At 43.3% G+C, this 19752-nt stretch overlaps 1 protein-coding gene across 1 annotated transcript; it reads right to left on the reverse strand.

The window, feature by feature from the left end:
• Positions 1 to 1295: 1295 nt before the first annotated feature.
• On the reverse strand, positions 1296 to 15767 carry LOC306919410 (uncharacterized protein; the record flags this gene model as incomplete). Its single annotated transcript, XM_079532196.1, has 7 exons — positions 1296 to 2576; positions 2890 to 2979; positions 3962 to 4327; positions 8041 to 8184; positions 9164 to 9508; positions 11570 to 11788; positions 15467 to 15767. The coding sequence occupies 7 exons, from the start codon at positions 15765 to 15767 to the stop codon at positions 2080 to 2082; spliced, it is 1962 nt and encodes a 653-aa protein (XP_079388322.1). The 3' UTR covers positions 1296 to 2079.
• Positions 15768 to 19752: the final 3985 nt, after the last annotated feature.

Consider the following 19752-nt stretch of genomic DNA (forward strand, 5'->3'; position numbering starts at 1 on the left):
CCCTCCACTGGCTCCCGGTCGCTGCCCGCACAGAATACAAAACTCTGATGCTGGCATTCAAAGCAACCAAAGGTATGGCTCCCCCATATCTTGCAAGTATGATTGAACCCTACAAACCCTCCCGCACACTCAGATCAGCCAACCCAGGAAGCTGGAAGTACCCTCACTAAAAACGCTGGGACAACGCTCCACACGTCCCAAACTCTTCTCCTTTCTGGCTCCAAAACTGTGGAATGCACTTCCCGTTGCAGTCAAAACTGCAGCATCACTCCCAATCTTCCGCCGTAGTCTGAAAACCCACCTTTTCAGACTCCATCATGGCCCATAGCACTTACCCTACCCCCTTAGATAGCATTTCTGTAGACTTAGATATCATTTGATACAGACTTATAGCATGTTATGTAGACAGCACTATAATTGCATTGTATGTAGTCATAGCACATCATAGTGCATATGTATATCATAGTATAGTATATATGTATAGTTTCATTATATAGATATTCCACTGTTACGTTCTTAGCTTACGATACGCATGTTTCATGATAAATGCTTTTTTATGTGATATTTTTTGTTCTTGCTTAATGTAAATCGTTCTGGATTAAGAGCGTCTGCTAAATGCCTAAATTGTAAATTGTAATTGTAAATTGTAGCTTAAACGTCTTACTGTATAATGTGATGTTTACATGTTTGACCTTACATTAGTCAATCAAACAAAATGAGCATGGAGATGTATGACACTGACTTAATTAGAAAATACAAGATGTAGGGCCTATACAAGATGTATTCACCTTTTGTTTTGTTACAACTTTAAAGCCAGCTAAAGGCCAGTTTGACAGTGTTTCATGTATATATTCTAGGCATGATACAATTCTGATCTATGCTGTCTCGAGCAACTATTCTTCATGTCCTGTGGTGATTTACTTTTGCATTACATTTAAAACCAAACTCTATTAATGTCCTTGTTTGAATGAGTTCCTCTCATCTCCCTCTTGTTATTCAAGCAGAACCATTAGATATATTGGGCAATCAGGTCCCTATAGACACCTAATTTGCACATGATTGCTCCAAATCAATTCAGCTTTGGTGAAGGAACAGATGTTTGTGATATTGTGTTAATAAAATAGTATGTGGTTGTTCATAAGAACATCTTAGTTAGTCTTGCAAAACTGTTGTGCTCCTACATTACAATATTGCCTTCCAAATGGTTATTGAAATTAAAACAATGTACTCTTATAAACTCAAGCTAAAAACACCTCTCAACTTTGAATGTTTGTCTTTATTTGTGACTGCACAACCATTATTTACATTATTTACAACAGGGACATAAAGGAATAAACAAATGTGTCACTATAGTGTAATTGTTAATTATGTAGCCTACTAAGAAAAGTAACACACCATGGCAAAAATTGTGGACAAAATACATATAATCTAAATGTAACCTACAGCAAATCTACAGGTCACATTATGGAGAAACAATATCATTGAGAATACAATTAACATTGAAACTTGAGACACCTGAGATTTCTGCCTGCAGCTAAATGTAAGTGGTTATGCTCCGCAAAGACAATGCAGCATAAGAAAAGGATGACAATAATAAACATGGTAAGGTCAGATGTAATGAATGTAATGAAGCAGAATCTAGATAGAAAGATGTAGGAAATCAGCACAATGGCAGAACACAATACATTTGGTCTAAGAGGCTACAAGACAAAAGTATACTGTTCTTTCCTGTACTTTCTCTGAAAATAATTGACTCAGTGAATGATACATAGTACATAAACAGTGTGTTAAGTTTACTTACAATTAATCAACAAATCAACTTGTGGTTTATTATATTACCCTTCTTAATAGACAATTGCTTAAAAAATACCATAATGCTCATCATGCAACACTTGGCTAGTGTTTCTCAGCCGCTCTAATGAAGCATATGTAACACCAAACTGATTTATATTTCATATATATGTGCGTTCATGGCGTGAATTAACTGAACAGAAGAGAACAGATTAAATTCAGTGTGTACAACCTGGAAATTCAAACATTATTGAATTACAAAATGCTTTTCCACACACATCAGAATGATTAGGGTTTCTCTCCAGTGTGAATTCTCTGGTGGCGTTTAAGGCTTGCCATATGAGAGAAGTGTTGTCCACACTGATCACATGCATAGGGTTTCTCTCCTGTGTGAATTCTCTGGTGGCTTTTAAGGCTTGCCATTTGAGAGAAGTGTTGTCCACACTGATCACATCCATAGGCTTTCTCTCCAGTGTGAACCTTCTGATGGCTTTTAAGTTTGTCCTTTCGAGCAAATTGTTTTCCACACTGATCACATCCATATGGTTTCTCTCCAGTGTGAATTCTCTGGTGGCTTTTAAGGATGTCCATTCGAGAGAAGTGTTGTCCACACACATCACATCCATAGGGTTTCTCACCAGTGTGAATTCGCTGGTGTATTTTAAGTTTGGTCATTTTAGGGAATTGTTTACCACACTGATCACAGCAGTGGCATTTTTGTTTAGTCAAGCTTTGTTGTTCATTCACCTCTGGTAGAACAGGGAAGCCAAACTGATGATGCAACACTGAATTGGAAACAGACATTATTTAGAGTTACTTCATTGATTTGCAACTCATTTGACGTTAATGTACATAAATGACAATTTTACCAACCATTTATCATTTGATTTTACAGTTTCACTCGCTATCTCTCCTGGCACTCCCTCATGGCACAAATTATATGTAGCCTATACAACAGACTGTTATTGTCTCCCGTTTGTTAGGTGTTCTAGGGTTAGTGTTCTATAGTTAAGAAGGCTAAACCGTTATGAACACATTTTGTCTTAGTCTAATATTATGACATATTACGACATGCTGTATATCCATAAAGTAACTTACAGAGGTCTTGGTGATCATCCTGTTGAGCAGAATTGTTCCTGGGGTTGAGAGAGTTCATCTTCACCTGAAGTCTGGAGTCCACAGTCAGATCTGAAATGAATGATACCCTGGAGGAGTTGTGGAGAACTACACACTCTTCTTATACTAGAGAGCCTGAGGTGGATTGGTCAAAGTGGAGAACAATAGAATCCCCTCCACCAATCACAACCTAACAGGGGGTGGGGGGCATTGGACGCCTGCACTGTTATATGTATACATTATACTAAAATGTTATCTATACCATACAATGTACTTTATATATTTGCCTAAATGCATTGTGAAATGATCACAGTCAGAGTTAGTATGTTATTATTTAAAATACAACACAAAATGCCAGGGTGAACAGTAGCCTATTGGATCATGTATGTATCATCAGCTTGACTTAAAATATATATAATTTATAACACCTTCTGTACTCTTATTTGTATCTTCTTTGTGTGTTGGGATATCAAATTAACTATCTAAATTATCCAATTATTTTTTTGAAAACATTGTTTTCACCTGCAAGGCCTAACAACAAAGTACTCTATTTCCAAATCCTCAAAGTCTCATAGCCACATTGTTTTTATTTGATTTCTTAACTGTATTTACAGTGGAATCTGCATATGTGTAGAAACATGTGTCCATGTAGTGTAATGTATTATCAGGATATGTCATTATTCTTATAATAATCATATTATGATTACATGGTTAATTATTAACAACAGAGACACAATAACAGCAACAGCTTTTTTTCTCCAAATGCTAAATAATGAACCAACCCACATTCTTTCCCCTGGTTAAAATGCAAATAGGCAAATGATGGCTGGTGCTTAATTCACTATACAATATAATCGCTGCATTCAAATGCAGCGATTCAAATGTTAATGGTCACTGGTTGTCTGGCATTGGACAGATCACCTGTTAATGATCACATTATGGATGAACTGAGACCATTTCACTTTATTTAATTAATCTAAACTATATCCAGACAATCTTTGTCCTTCCACATGTCGTTTCTTGTGTGATTTCAGTGTGTTTAAAGTTGACTGACCTTCACTGGTCTCCTGCCACTCATCACTGTCTTCAGTGTCAGATACAGAACAGTGTGAAGAGAGGAGCTGGTCGTCACTAGTTGGTTGTGATGTTCCACAGTCCTCTACATCAGCTTGTGTTTTCATGTGTTCAGTTGAGGTGCCGGCTACAGGCTCTGTCTCTCTGTTTTCATCATCATGATCATCTTCACTTTTCACTGCTTGTAATGTCAACGTTGACCCATCAGCCTCCATTGGTCTTTGAAGTAGCTCCTCTTGTTCCTCTTTAATCTGTGGTGGTTGTGGTTCCTCCTGGACCAGACTGGAGCTCCTCTCCTGTTGTTCAGTGACAACTTCCTCTTTACACACAGGGAGGTGCGGGACGGCTAGAAAAAATACACAAAGAGAGAAAAACATTTAATGTTTGAACTTTTCATTTTTGGAGGAACATCATCACAGATAGTTTTCAGGGCTTGACATTTGAGCCACATTTGGACAAGAACATTTACTCACTTGTCCAAGTAAAGATTAGTCATTCTTGTACTTGTACTTGTCATATTTTGTTTGTATTGAATATAATGTTGCATTTGAATAGTTACAATTAAGTAACAAGTGTTCAACAGAAGTTTATGATATATAATCCACCACTCCTGAATGAAGTGCCTGGTGCTGGGAGTCTGAGGTATTCTATTTATAGTGACTCATAGGAATAGACTGTGACAACCGGGTATAGTCTGGTGACCACCGGAGAGACGGGTGCCAGCCGGAATGTAGACGGCACCTGGGTGAGCAGTACGGGTTAGCGCCCCAGCCTGTGTCCTCCGTGAGGAGGAAGCCCAACAAACCTTGGTGAGGCCTTTAGGAGGGCCATTATAATCCACCACTCCTGAATGAAGTGCCTGGTGCTGGGAGTCTGGTGCAACGCACAGGTCCTGGGCCTGGTGAGAGCAGGAGTGGACCTGGCGAGACGTAGGAGGGGCCCGGACAGGAGTCAACCCACAGAGCCTAGTCCTTCCACGCGCCAGAATTTGGATCTCCCAGTCCCGGCAGAGTAGTTCCGGAGCAACGGATTGTATGGCCTTTCTCATTCCCTGATGGACTGATCGAGGGTAGCTACTGGGACATAAGTCGGGATTTGATCAACCCCGGCTGGGTCGCCTGAGTGAGGGGTATGATGATGGTAGACCCGAAACCCTGTTGACCTCAGGATACATCACTGAGGATACGTCCCAGGTGCATCCATGCGATGTATTTTTAGTTATATGACAAAATAACACTACACAAAACAAAAAAAGATAACTGAAAAACATAATTGGCACAAACTAAAACAGGTTGTTGGAAGTTTCAACAAACATGTCATACATATCATAGTGTGTAGCGGTGACTCCAGGTCTCAATCTTTAGTTGATGCATGATTTGTGTAGCCTGACGCCCTGAGATGCTGAAATTAATATTATGCCAGTTGTGTTGAACAGTGGAATGTCATGAAGCAAGAGTTCAACCAATGCAACCCCCCCAGGCCACCCCCCCCCCCCCCCCAGGCCACCCTTCCTGAGTGGGTATAATCAGGAAGCGCAAAACCACAGGGGGGAGGGGGGTTAGCTATCTCTTATGGCATCCCCCCCTGAATTATCACACGGACCACCACTGTTTACAGGCTGTGTAAACAATTAGGTTTTCAACATCAACCTTTTCAGACCCCAGGCCAGGAAACGGGGTTTGAAATGCTTAACCAGGGAATGAGAGAGAGCGAGAGATTGGCACGAACCCCCTGAGTTGACCAAGGAATGACCTTCCGGAGAGACTTTGCGTCGCCACGCTAAAATCAACATGCACACAGAAATGGATATAAATGCGTTGGCTCCCCATATACTACAAACACGCACGCACCACTGACAGCATGTGTAGGGCGGCTGCCCTAAAAATATCCTGAACATGAAATCATGTTCTACTTACTGATATGTGTCATTACAAATGAGTGAGCATGTCTGTCAAGATGAGAGAAAAACATCATCATTTTTCGTGGATTTCACAATATCACGGTAGACTTTCCAGTCCTTCATTGCCATCCCCAGTTCCTGCTTACTGATGCCTGTGTCCCTAGCGATGACATCAGGGAACGACAGTGTTCTATCTCTGGTCTGCTTTGAGGCAGGACTCCAGAGAAGAAGGGAAGATATAACCTCATTGTCAGCTCTGTAGCAAACTGTGTTCTTCTGGATCGGACTAGTGAAGAAACACGGGGAAGGTAGCCGTATATTAGATTAGTCGATGGGTGGCTCTTCCAAGAAAGATTTTGCGCTCTCATTAGAAGGCGGGTGTAAGTGCCATCCAACCGTTTCTCTAGTTTCTTTGAACGTGTCCATGTCTCGGAGCCATAGAGTAGAATCGGCTCAACGGTCGTCCTAAATATTTTTACTTAACATCTTACTAAGCTGGGATGACCAGATCTTATGCATGTCATTGCAGGCTGACCAGGCCATACCCTTCCTAGTTTGAAAGATATATATGAACCCAAATACTTGTAGTCATCAACCTGTTTCAGAGGAGTGTTGTTAAGTGTTTTTATAATGTGGTTATTGTTGGATTTGCATATATTTACGTATTCAGTTTTCGTCTCGTTGAGATAAAGACCAACACAGTTGGAGGCCTGCTCAAGAGACTGAAGGAGAGCCTGAGCTCTTGATTGACTCCAATGATTGACTGATAAGCACGATGTCATCAGCGAAGTCAGTGTCATAATTCTGATTTATCTTAGCTCACCAACAACCCTGTGCACCAGCTTTTCTCTTGAAGTTTAAACAAACTATTTTTAATCTTTCTTTCCCCTTTTCCTTCTTGTTTTAATTTTCCTTGCAATGTGGTTTTGATTTAAGCGGAGCTACAGTTGTGTGTCTGATAGATTGGGATCTATGCGCCCTTGCTTTATTCGCATGCCTTTACCGAATAAGCAACGGCACGCGCAATCCCAATTTTTATCAGCCAAACAACGTGCGTGGATAATTATCTTCGGCTCATGCCCCAGGGGAATTATTTTACGATGTGCCCGTTTGCTGTGTTTATTGTTACGTGAAAAACCTGACGGCTATGAATGTATTGTGACTTGGATTTGATAAAATAAATATCGCATATGCTCGCACAATCTAAATACAGGTTTGGAACTCATCGTGGGCGGCTGTGGTTCAGGAGGTAGAGCAGGTCATCCAATGATCCCTGGGTCGGCGGTTCGAATCCCGGCTCCTCCTGTCCACATGTCGAAGTGTCCTTGGGCAAGACACTGAACCCTACATTGCCTCCAATGAGTTGGTTGGTGTGAGCTCGCCACCATTGGTGTCTGAATGTGGGAAGTGAGGACCCTGGCGTCGACTGTTAGCCGCTTCACCTCCCAATGTATGAATGAATTGTAAAGTGCTTTGACCACTTGGAAAAGTGCTATGAAAATGCAATTCATTATAAAAATGCAATTCATTATTTGATTTATTGTGTGTATTTGGTTTCATATACAAGAGGGGGTTTTCAAAGCATTTATTCACTATGTTAAAGAAGTCGTGTCAGAAAACTTGACGTTTTATCTGATCGAGGAGCTAGTATTGTATACCATTGATTTGATCCATTTTGAAGTAATGATATACAAAATTAGGACCTAATTTCCCTTAAGGAACTTGACTACCTTGACTACATTTGTATGAATGCAATAATATCAAACAATTACAATTTCTCAAAAAATACCATTTATATTAGGACTCTCACCCGTGGGTCCTGGGACCCACTGCAGACCTAACAACATCACTGTGGTACATTCTGTTTCCTAGATGGGCTCTCTACCCATTCAGCTATGGCTGTCCCTCTCTAAGGAAGGACAATATCAGTCACTAGAACCAGGGATGGGTGTTTTCTGTGTATCTACGATGGTTAAAATGGAGTATGAAGTTACAATGGGCTTGTCTGATAAAAATGAATATAAAATATCTAAATACTGAATTGAGCAAATTCAAAACTGTCCAAAGTGTTCACAAAAAGCCTGAGTAGACGATAACATTACCCACAATTATTTTGAAAGTGAAATATCCCTGTATGTAAGTAAGTAAACAGCACATACCTATACGGTACAACTTTACTACAGGTTTCATCTTCGCATCAAACAGTCCACGTCTCTGGTCCACCTCTGGCTGTTCCTCTGACAATGTTGAATGTCTTTTGGAGGCCATCTCTCTAGATACTGTAGACCTCTCCCTGTGGTGCTCTGTGGAAATCACCAGTAAAAACAACTTGTACTTATCATTCAAAAAAGGTTTACTGAACAACCAGGAATAATCTGGTGACCACCGGAGAGACGGGTGATAGCCGGAATGTGGACGGCACCCGGGAGCAGTATGGGTTGGCGCCCCAGCCTGTGTCTTCCGTGAAGAGGAAGCCCAACAACCCCACGGTGAGGCCTTTAGGAGGGCCATTCAAGCTGCAAGCGGAGCCTGCAGCACCACCGTTGCCCAGGTGGAGCCTGCAGCACCACCGTTGCCCATGTGGACTCTGCAGTACCACCGTTGCTCAGGTGGAGCCTGCAGCACCACCGTTGCCCAGGTGGAGCCTGCAGCACCACCGTTGCCCAGGTGGAGCCTGCAGAACCACCGTTGCCCAGGTGGAGCCTACAGAACCACCGTTGCCCAGGTGGAGCCTGCAGCACCACCGTTGCCCAGGTGGAGCCTGCAGCACCACGTTTTCCCAGGTGGAGCCTACAGAACCACCGTTGCCCAGGTGGAGCCTACAGAACCATTGTGGCTCAAGAATCCATCACTGTGTCTGGTGCTGATTGATGATTAGAACCTTCCTGGACAGATCACTTAACCCTTTGAGTGGTCCAGTGGTGCACGTACCATGTCTCGTGCTTTAAATGGTCTCACGCACACACAAGTTATTTCTTCTTTCTTTTTTCCTCACAATTTATGCCAAAAATCTTACATGATCAATACATGATTATGGGTTCAAACTTATACTTTAAGTATAAAACTATACTTTTGTAGCAGCACGAGCGGAAACAACATGCTGTATGTCTGTCTGTCTTTTGGGGGACCATGAGTTACCAAATTATATCTTTATCGTTACAGTTGCTGAATGACCCTTTAGTCTTGTTAGAATAACACTAATATAATTACATTACATACATTCGTTTTACCTGAGAGTCTTGCACCACATATTCCTACGTAGTAATGTCAAAGTTGACTCACCAGTCTCATCTTCCTGTTCATCTTTAATCTGTGGAGGTTGTGGTTCCTCCAGGACCAGACTGGATCTCCTCTCCTGTTGTTGATCTTTAATCTGTGGAGGGTGTGGTTCCTCCAGGACCAGACTGGAACTCCTCACCTGTTGTTCCTCTTTAATCTGTGGAGGGTGTGGTTCCTCCAGGACCAGACTGGAACTCCTCACCTGTTGTTCCTCTTTAATCTGTGGAGGGTGTGGTTCCTCCTGGACCAGACTGGAACTCCTCACCTGTTGTTCCTCTTTAATCTGTGGAGGGTGTGGTTCCTCCTGGACCAGACTGGATCTCCTCTCCTCATATTCAGATGAAACCTCTTTACACACAGACAGAAGGAGGAGAGCGAAGGTAGCATCAGCAGAGCAACTCAAGTGCTTTTGTCAACACAAAGATGACATTTATTCTCCTATTTGTTTTGTCAGGATAACCATCGTTTAAAAAATGTCTCGAGTCTCTTCACAATGCCTCACAGAGCAAGGCGTTGTGAGTAGAGCCCGACATCGGTCTCACCGATGTATCCGTCATTTGTGGCACCGATGCCGACATTATTTCACCGATGTGTTTTTCATTAATGTTACCTACACTTGTCTTTTAGAATGTAATACGCGCTCTTTCGGATTGATATTAATTAATTTCTTACAGCTGCAGAGAATGGATTTAAAAAGGCACTCTGCACGCCGTGCCTCCGACTCTGGAGCCTAGGCTGCAGCAGAAAACCCTGCCCTGCGAGTGACTGTCATAAAGGGAAGTCCAGCTGTCATTCCGGACCCCTCGCCCTTAGAACTTTTACATGGTTGTGAAACTAGAGGACAATATCTCACTCCGGAGCGTGGAGCACATTTATGCCGCCCATGTCTCCTTGCTCACTGGGAGCGGAGGCATCCGATTTATGGCTGTGTATACAGGAATATATGTAATTTATGTATGATCACAGACATTCTAGGGATAGTATAACTATAGCCATGGTTCACATGATGCTCGTACTTCACGAGCGTCATGGCTTAACTTCCGCCTGTTTTACACGATCGCTACATTTACAGAGCAAACGTGTACATAAACATTCAGATTTCAAATATAAAGTACTCACATGTGCCACGGGTGTTAGAAATGTACTGGTACAGCGATTAGCATTGCTGCATCCCGTGTTGTGTAATAAAAGGCATTTTTATCCAAGCTGGGTTTTTTTGCCATTGGCTTTCAACTACGCGCCCCTATCTGTCGGGAGGAGTGTGGCACTGGGTGTGTTCGATATAGGCACGCTGACCGCACTGCCAATACAGACAAATAGGCGAATGCGTTCCCGGTGTGCAACTGTGAATTTGGTATGTATTATGTCGCTATGAATCACGCTGGATTATAATTTCTTCACATCCCTATATTCTTCTCTCTTCCTATCTCCCCCCTCTCTCTCTCTCATTCCCCCCCTCTCTCTCTCTCTTCCTCCCCCTCTCTCTCTCTCACACACACACACGCATCTCCCTCCCCCCTCTCTCTCTCTCTCACTCACACACACACACGCATCTCCCTCACTCTCCCCCCTCTCTCTCTCTTCCTCCCCCCTCTCTCTCACACACACACACACACGCATCTCCCTCACTATCCCTCTCTCTTCCTCCCCCCCCCCACACACACACACACACACACACACACACACACACACACACACACACACACACACACACACACACACACACACACACACACACACACCTCCCTCACTCTCCCCCCTCTCTCTCTCACACACACACACGCACACACACACACGCATCTCCCTCACTCTCCCCCCCCCTCTCTCTCTTCCTCCCCCCCTCTCTCTCACACACACACGCATCTCCCTCACTCCCCCCCCCCTCTCTCTCTCCCCTCTCTCTCTCTCTCTCTTCCTCCCCCTCTCTCTCTCTCACACACACACACACACACACACACACACGCACATGCACACACACACGTGTGTGCGCCGCGCCCACACACGCACGCACACTCACTTGCGTTGCCTCCGCACGCACGCAGTCACTTGCGTTGCCGTTGTGCGCTGCACGCTCGGTCTCCCGTGTCGGACTATTGCCTCGTCTAAACATTGCCTCGTCTAAACTACGGTTTTCGGACTATTGCGGGAACTTCTGTCTGGCTAATATCATGTCGGACCGTTGGAGTAAAAAGACGGTATTTCGGACCATTGCCCCGTCGGCTATTTGTATGTCGGAAAAAAGACCTGCACTCCCATGAGTTACCAAATTATATCTTAATCGTTACAGTTGCTGAATGACCCTTTAGTCTTGTTAGAATAACACTAATATAATTACATTACATACATTTGTTTTACCTGAGAGAGTCTTGCACCACATATTCCTACGTAGTAATGTCAAAGTTGACTCACCAGTCTCATCTTCCTGTTCATCTTTAATCTGTGGAGGTTGTGGTTCCTCCTGGACCAGACTGGATCTCCTCTCCTGTTTTTCTTCTTTAATCTGTGGAGGGTGTGGTTCCTCCTGGACCAGACTGGAACTCCTCTCCTGTTGTTCCTCTTTAATCTGTGGAGGTTGTGGTTCCTCCTGGACCAGACTGGATCTCCTCTCCTCATATTCAGATGAAACCTCTTTACACACAGACAGAAGGAGGAGAGCGAAGGTAGCATCAGCAGAGCAACTCAAAGTGCTTTTGTCAACTCAAAGATGACATTTATTCTCCTATTTGTTTTGTCAGGATAACCATCGTTTTAAAAATGTCTTGAGTCTCTTCACAATGCCTCACAGAGCAAGGCGTTGTGAGTAGAGCCCGACATCGGTCTCACCGATGTATCCGTCATTTGTGACACCGATGCCGACATTATTTAACCGATGTGTTTTTCATTAATGTAACCTACACTTGTCTTTTAGAATGTAATACGCGCTCTTTCGGTTTGATATTAATTAATTTCTTACACCTGCAGAGAATGGATTTAAAAAGGCACTCTGCACGCCGTGCCTCCGACTCTGGAGCCTAGGCTGCAGCAGAAAACCCTGCCCTGCGAGTGACTGTCATAAAGGGAAGTCCAGCTGTCATTCCGGACCCCTCGCCCTTAGAACTTTTACATGGTTGTGAAACTAGAGGACATATTGTCCGGAGCGTGGAGCACATTTAAGTCTCCTTGCTCACTGGGAGCGGAGGCATCCGATCTATGGCTGTGTATACAGGAATAAATGTAATTTATGTATGATCACAGACATTCTAGGGCTAGTATAACTATAGCCATGGTTCACAGGCTTAACTTCCGCCTGTTTTACACGATCGCTACATTTACAGAGCAAACGTGTACATAAACATTCAGATTTCAAATATAAAGTACTCACATGTGCCACGGGTGTTAGAAATGTACTGGTACAGCGATTAGCATTGCTGCATCCCGCGTTGTGTAATAAAAGGCATTTTTATCCAAGCTGGGTTTTTTTGCCATTGGCTTTCAACTACGCGCCCCTATCGGTCGGGAGGAGTGTGGCACTGGGTGTGTTCGATATAGGCACGCTGACCGCACAGCCAATACAGACAAATAGGCGAGTGCGTTCCCGGTGTGCAACTGTGAATTTCCCAAACGAACCCCGTTTGAGAAAAGTAGTAGGGGTGCTCGGATAAAAATGCTTTTTATTAAACAACGCGGGATGCAGCAATGCTAATCGCTGTACCAGCAAATTTCTTTTTTTTATAATGTTTTACCCCTGTGTCAATTATCTAATGTGATCCTGGGCTCTACACACCCTCCGCCAACCTAGTCCCCATATATGGGGGACATGGGGAGAGCAACGGACTTGAACTCGTGCTTCCTTCATGCCTGAGTGTCCAAGTTGCTCCTTTACACCTGACAGGGGGGAGTTTCCCTGGTTGGACGTAGCATGTGGAAGGAACACGTTATTCCAACCAGTTCCTTAGTTACCCCTCCATCAGGCTGGCCAGGGGGAGGCAGTTTAGAGACCAGGATTACTGCATGTTTTTGTGAGAGTACCTACCCTAGGGGACACAGGGAGAACATGCAAGGGAGAACATGCAAGGGAGAACATGCAAACTCCACACAGAAAGGCCCTTTCGCCAACCCCGCTCGGGTATGGGCACTGATGACGCGGAGGGGGAAACACGCCGCCAGCACCCACAGCGTCCCTAGCGGGAATCGAACCCAGGACCTTCTAGCTGTGAGGCGACAGCACTACCAACTGTGCCACCGTGCCCCTAATACCAGCAAATTTCTAACACCCGTGGCACATGTGGTGAGGACTTTGTTTGAAATCTGAATGTTTATGTACACGTTTTCCATGTAAATGTAGCGATTGCGTAAAACTGGCTTCAGTTGTGTCATGACATGTGTTGGCGCCATTTTTGTTTTATTTATTTGTTCACTTCTTTCATAATGTTTATTTTCATATATATCAAATATTGTTTTGGAAAATATAGTTATAATTTGGATTAATAGAAGCCTCCACCTCTGATTAGAAACTTAGTATGTCATGTCAATTTAGTGAGCCCCTTTGCACTTCCTTTATAATGTCTCCCCTTCAAAGTAAAAGCTCCTCTGCAGTGAGTCTGGAACAGTGAATTGTAACTTGTATTTTATTTTGAAAGGCTCAGTGGGAGAGGAAGTGGGGTAGCCTGTTTAAGGTCTCTTGACATGCCTTTTGAGAACAATGGAAAATGTTTGGTGAGGCTGGCATACAGTTTTTGACCTTATTTCATAACTACTTACTAGCATACGAATTATTATTATTATTTTGGAGCTATTAATTTGACCTTTTCAGTTTGATTATTCAAGTGGACTTTTGTGTAACATAATAGGCCTACATATTTTTTCGTTGAATTACAATTCCTCTTTGCACCTTTTTTCTGTTGGATATGGAGTATGAACAACATGTTTCAGGGCTAGTATAACTACTGGTAAATGTAGTTCAGTTCAGCTAGCTTAATGCTACTTGTAGCCAGGGCAGGAATTTCACGGCGGCCACGGCCGTCGTTGCCCCTCTCTTTGGCCGTGTGCCCCTCGAAAAAGTATATGCCCATACGGCCACAGTGGCCGCGGTGCCCCGACCGGCGCCCACAGAAGTTCATTTTACCGTTTTTCCTCTGCGCAATTTTCCAGTCATTACGGTACCAATGTTCCCCTCACGTCCCGCGCAGAACAAATCTGTGTTGTAGTTGTGTTGCCATTTGCAAAGTGGTTTGATTATTTTGCGGTACTTGCCTTAATAACTACCCCCGCTGCTGCTGGTCGTCATGACGCGCACACACACACAAGCACAACCCACACCCGCACGCCTCCTCCTCCGCGCCACAAATACACGCACTGACAGAGTAAACAGAGGGCATTTAGCCCACACGCTGCCTACTAGTGTAGCTAATCTAGCTATCCGGTCAAACTGCAACTATACCTCAAAACAAAATAATGTTTTCTACAGTTGCGACAGTGTGGCGGTCCTACGTCACATGCATTAACGTTGGTCGCTGGTCGGACATGGTCCAGCTGATTTATTTTTGTCTAATGCGAAACAGCGTGGCTGTCCATACAAGGAGGAGGAGAGATGATCTACCGAATCTATATAGCCCACCAAAACCAACATAAATGTACTTTTGCGTCGCATTATGGATAGCGACAGAAAGACACCATGGATATAATTAAACAATTGTTCCCCTGTGCACAGCACATACTGTCTCCAGGTAAGAACAAAAAACTGATTTGAAGCTGCACTTTCACTTTGTGTTGACTTACTGCAAGAGTCCTCAGTCCTGCAGCGGTGCAGCCCCACAACGGAGAAATGATCTTATGTCACTAACCTCTCTACAATGCCATGTTATTCAATATATTAGTTTAGCAGAAAATATAGGCTTTTCTAAACCAAGCCCTTATTCAAAAGTTATGTAGGCTGTCATTGTATTTTATGTGAATTAACTCACAGTTTAACCCACTGATCCTCAGCCATTTAAATTTCAAGGACCCCCAAATTAAGTGTATATTAATTAGCCTAGGGTGACAGCCTGACAGGGTCCTAGGCCATTTCATTATGATTTTCATCTCTGGACTGGGTCCCCAAAACATGTTTACAATATTTTACAACAGAGTAGCTACTTATATTTTGTTATTTAAAGCTGTGATTATTTATTTAAGAAGCAGCTGTTCTGGAAAATATTTTTTTAATTGATGGCCTTCATGCCCTGGCACAAAAGTTGACCACACTAAAGGCCAAGTGGCCTTGCCCCTAAAAGGATGAAATTCCAGGCCTGCTTGTAGCTAAGCTGGTGTTGTTCAGAGTCTACTAACCTGCAGTGTGTAGATCGATGTCCATATCAAAATCAATGTCCAGCCGTTTGTTTTGTGTCTCCAGCAGAGTTTCTAGTGTCTCCATCTCTTTCTGGAAGAGGTTGACCATGAACTCTCCCACCGCGCTGAGGCGCTCCAACACAAACACTCTAACGCTAAGCTCCACACTACAAACATCAGCAGCGCCACGCTGCTGTTTGTCCACAACAAACAATATCTCCTCTCCCACCGACGCTAGCTGTTCATTTATCTTCAGCCGTACAGACTCCATTTGACGCTTTTGACCTCCTTTAGGAGACATTTCCACCAAGCTTTCTGTTCCTACTGTAATATAGAATGTGTAATAAAGGCACAAACATCAACAATTCCCGAGAGGCACGACAACATGTTTGACTTGTTCAACAAACGACGCCATCGCCGTAATGGAAAACTAGACGCAGCCACGTGACGTGATGCAAACAAGCACTTCCGGGTCAAAGGATTTCCACGCATGCGCAAGAAAATAAACCAGGCACTGTTGCCTAAATGCCTTTCGCCTCCTGCTGGTGGGGGTGTGTAACTGTCACTGAATCATAGATAGATAGATAGATAGATAGATAGATAGATAGATAGATAGATAGATAGATAGATAGATAGATAGATGGATGCATGCGTTTTGCAACTGCCTTCGAATCTTCAAATAGACGATCTACAACCTCATGTTGCGGTGTAACACGCTTTGAGCTTGTAGATCAGCTTTTTGCACTTTTGACAATTTGAATCCATGATGCATTGATATTAAAAGGAAACAGTACTTTGTAATTTGTCATTTTGAAAACTTTGTCTTTGACTGGACATCAGGGAGTCTAAATTAGTACCTATTAGTAATTACCTAGTAATTATTACTGGCGGTTCATGAGCTGGCAGTTCATGATCTATGGCTGTTTTTCAATTGAGTGCTATAGCGCCACCCTTTGGCCAATGGTTGTGGGCTTTTTGTCTAAGCAGGGTGACATAGCCCTCTACCATAATGCCACATTTCGTGAAAAACAACTGCATGGTTTGGCCTGGAGCGCTGACATAAGAAAATATGTATAATTCAAAATAGTGGGTGATCTTCACTGATCTAATGCATTCACATGGAATCAGGCAAGCGGCAAACAGCAAAATCTGCTGGAATGCACGGTAAAAAATATTTAATATTTTAACATTGATGCCGTCTGCCGCTACCGTCGCCGGATCTGACTGCCAGGCTGCCGTGCCGTCCTGTTCCGTTTACCGTCCTGCTCCCGTCCACTAAAATGACTTCCGGTTTGCCATCTACTGCTTGCCTGATTCCATGTGAATGTAGCATTAGCCAGGGTCAGAGGTCAAAAGTCAGAACACAAAAGTTGTTCGACATCAGGAGACGCATATGTCTATCGAAGTTTTATTGTTGGCTCGGTCAAACGGTTCATGAGCTATGCCTGTTCAAAGTTTGCATTTTCGATTGAGTGCTATAGCGCCACCCTTTGGCCAATGGCCGTGGGCTTTGCGTTCTCACCCCTCTACCATATTGCCAAGTTTAACGAAACCCGACTGCACGGTTAAGCCAGAAATGCATTTTGTTTTTAAGGGGCCAGGCACTTCGGGCGCAGCCCCTTAAAAACAGACAACTACAATAAGGGACCATAGGCCATTTAGCTTGGCCCCTTAATAACTGAACTGGAGACACCCCCAACAAATCATGTTTGAACTATTGACCGCCCCAAAAAGAATATATATATATTTAAAATGCCCCCCCCCCCCCCCCCCCCCCGCGCCAAGCAGTAGGATTTGAGTCATTACATTTTGTTTGACACTGTTCCATATCGTGAAAATTAATTTCTAATCCTTTCTTAGATAGGTGATAATTTGGCCAATTTTGAATATTGTATATTTTCTGTAAAATGTTATTTAATTGAATTAATAAAGGTCTCATATCATTCTTTCTTGTTTTTAGTTGTTCTTTTCGAGGTTACAAAAATATCAGATACTCTGTGTTAGCAGAGCTGCCATTACAGCGATAAGGAAGAGTCTAGATAGCCTGGAGCTAGTCGGACTAAACAAACATAACGGAGGAAAATAATGAGGACTCAACACTTACATTCAGCTTGTGACCATAAAAACTTGAGCATCTTTATTAGCAGCGTCATTATAAACACATTGGGTAACAGGCATATCTGGTACTTCCGGTGTGGCACTTCAGAATAAGGGTTTATCGTTTACATATATACAGACAATAAAGATCACATCTTAACAGACTGTCATCATGGGAATGTGTCGCTGCACTAAGAGGTGTTGGTATAGAAAGAGTGAGACCACAGCATGTCATGATGGATCAATCCACATCTTTAATGTCAATCCTCCGGCCGGCCTGCCAGCCAGGAGAAGACCCCCAAAACACTTCTCACAGTGAACAGGAGTATAAATGTGGTCACTTCATGTCGTACTGTATTCTAGGTCCGCTGGTGACCGCTAAGAAAAGGAAGGCACGTGCATAGGCTTCAGCCCCTGCCCCTTTACCCGTCTGTAAAAAAACTGCCCTCTTCAGTCCATGAAAGTAGCATTTACTATGGTGAAAGAAATGCAACATGTGGCCGTTTTAAAGATGGTTTGGCCAATCTGCTCAATCTGCTCAGTTCAAAGCTTGTAGAATGTGTTACTTATATAAATACCACGACAAAATGGTCGTGCATCTGTTCCCAATGAGGCAGCCTGCTCATATCTCACCTTTGGAGGAGAGCTGGCTTGCAGAGCATGGCTTAAAACTTAGGCTGATCGGCTGTGGGGCCAATAGGGCTATACTGTAGGCTACTGTATATTGATCACAACATGAACGCCAGACATGCATGCCTCGGTAACTCCAAATGTCCCGTGAATCATTTAATATTTCATGACGACATATCATCACAAGAACGCATCAGTGGACTTAACATCTGACAAAGAAATTATAGCTGTGTTGTGTGTCCAGATTTGATCCATTTCCCCAGTCATTCCGACATACGACATTGATATGATATTAATCAAATAATAATCATAAGCTCTGATGAAAGATATCAAGACCCGGCCCACAACAGCCCTGCCAATCAGGCTCAGCCCTGTTGGCACAACAGGTTGTGTGTCGGTCTGGCGAGTGGGAGAATGGGGTTCAATCCCCGCTACCAGCGAAACACTACATCTGCAAAGGGGAATGAGTGAGCAATTGTTCAATATAAATGGCTTTTATAATATTCTTGCCAAGTTGTATTAGCCTTTAGTCTTGAGGTCAAACTTAAATCAATTAACTTCTTTCTCATTATACGTGAGAAAAAGGATATCCTACAGATTGCTACTTTATTAACAAGTGGATCCATCGTATAGGGGCTTGCTTGCCAAAATAAGCTGATCTACAAGTGTAACGCGGTGCACAACAGACACGCTGTTATCTTGTAGATCTGTTCATTTGAAACATGTTAGTAACGTGTTCCGATAGCGACCATAAACATCATCACGTTAGATTAAACGGGCGTGTATGTTCTACGCGAGGCAGAACCTACAAGGTGGAAACGCTTGGTAAAGAGGGAGTCCACTGACTGTCAGGTTCATGAGCTATACCTTTTTTATATTCGAATTTTCACTTGAGTGCTAAAGCGCCACCCTTTGGCCAATGGTTGTGGGCCTCACCGTTTAAAGTAGCATAGCCCTCTACCATATTGCCAAGTTTTGCAAAAAACGACTGCACAGTTAAGCCAGAACTGCAAGTTTTGGCAGCCTCAGCCGATCTGCGTTGCTGTACGAACAATAAGGGATCTTTGCCCCATCGGACTTGACCCCAAATAATTATAACAATAATAATAACAACAAATAATAATAATGGATGTAATTAAAATAATAATAATAATAATAATAATACCTGGAGTATAGGTAGTGTAGTCTTGGGGGTACCAAGAAATTGAAATTAACATTATGCCAATATGTACCAATGCAACACCCCCCCCAAACCGGTTCCTCTTGAGTGAGTATAATTTAGAGGACCAAAACCAACAGGGGGAGGGTGACATCCCTCTTGGCACTAAATCACTGGTTCACCACACACACACCAGTTTGATGTTTACACTGACTAAGCAACCAGGACGCCTCAACCTCCCAGCGACCCCTTTTGCCTTTTTAAGTGCTTAAGCAGGAGATGGGCTGGCACGCAAGAAACCGTTCAACCAAGAAACAGACTCACAAATCAACACGCAAACAGATCTGCGTGGAATTGGATTACAACACGCATACACACTGCCTTAAACGATTCTGGGCTG

This window comes from Electrona antarctica, assembly GCF_951216825.1.
Source record: "Electrona antarctica genome assembly, contig: scaffold_25, whole genome shotgun sequence".
NCBI classification, from domain to species: domain Eukaryota; kingdom Metazoa; phylum Chordata; class Actinopteri; order Myctophiformes; family Myctophidae; genus Electrona; species Electrona antarctica.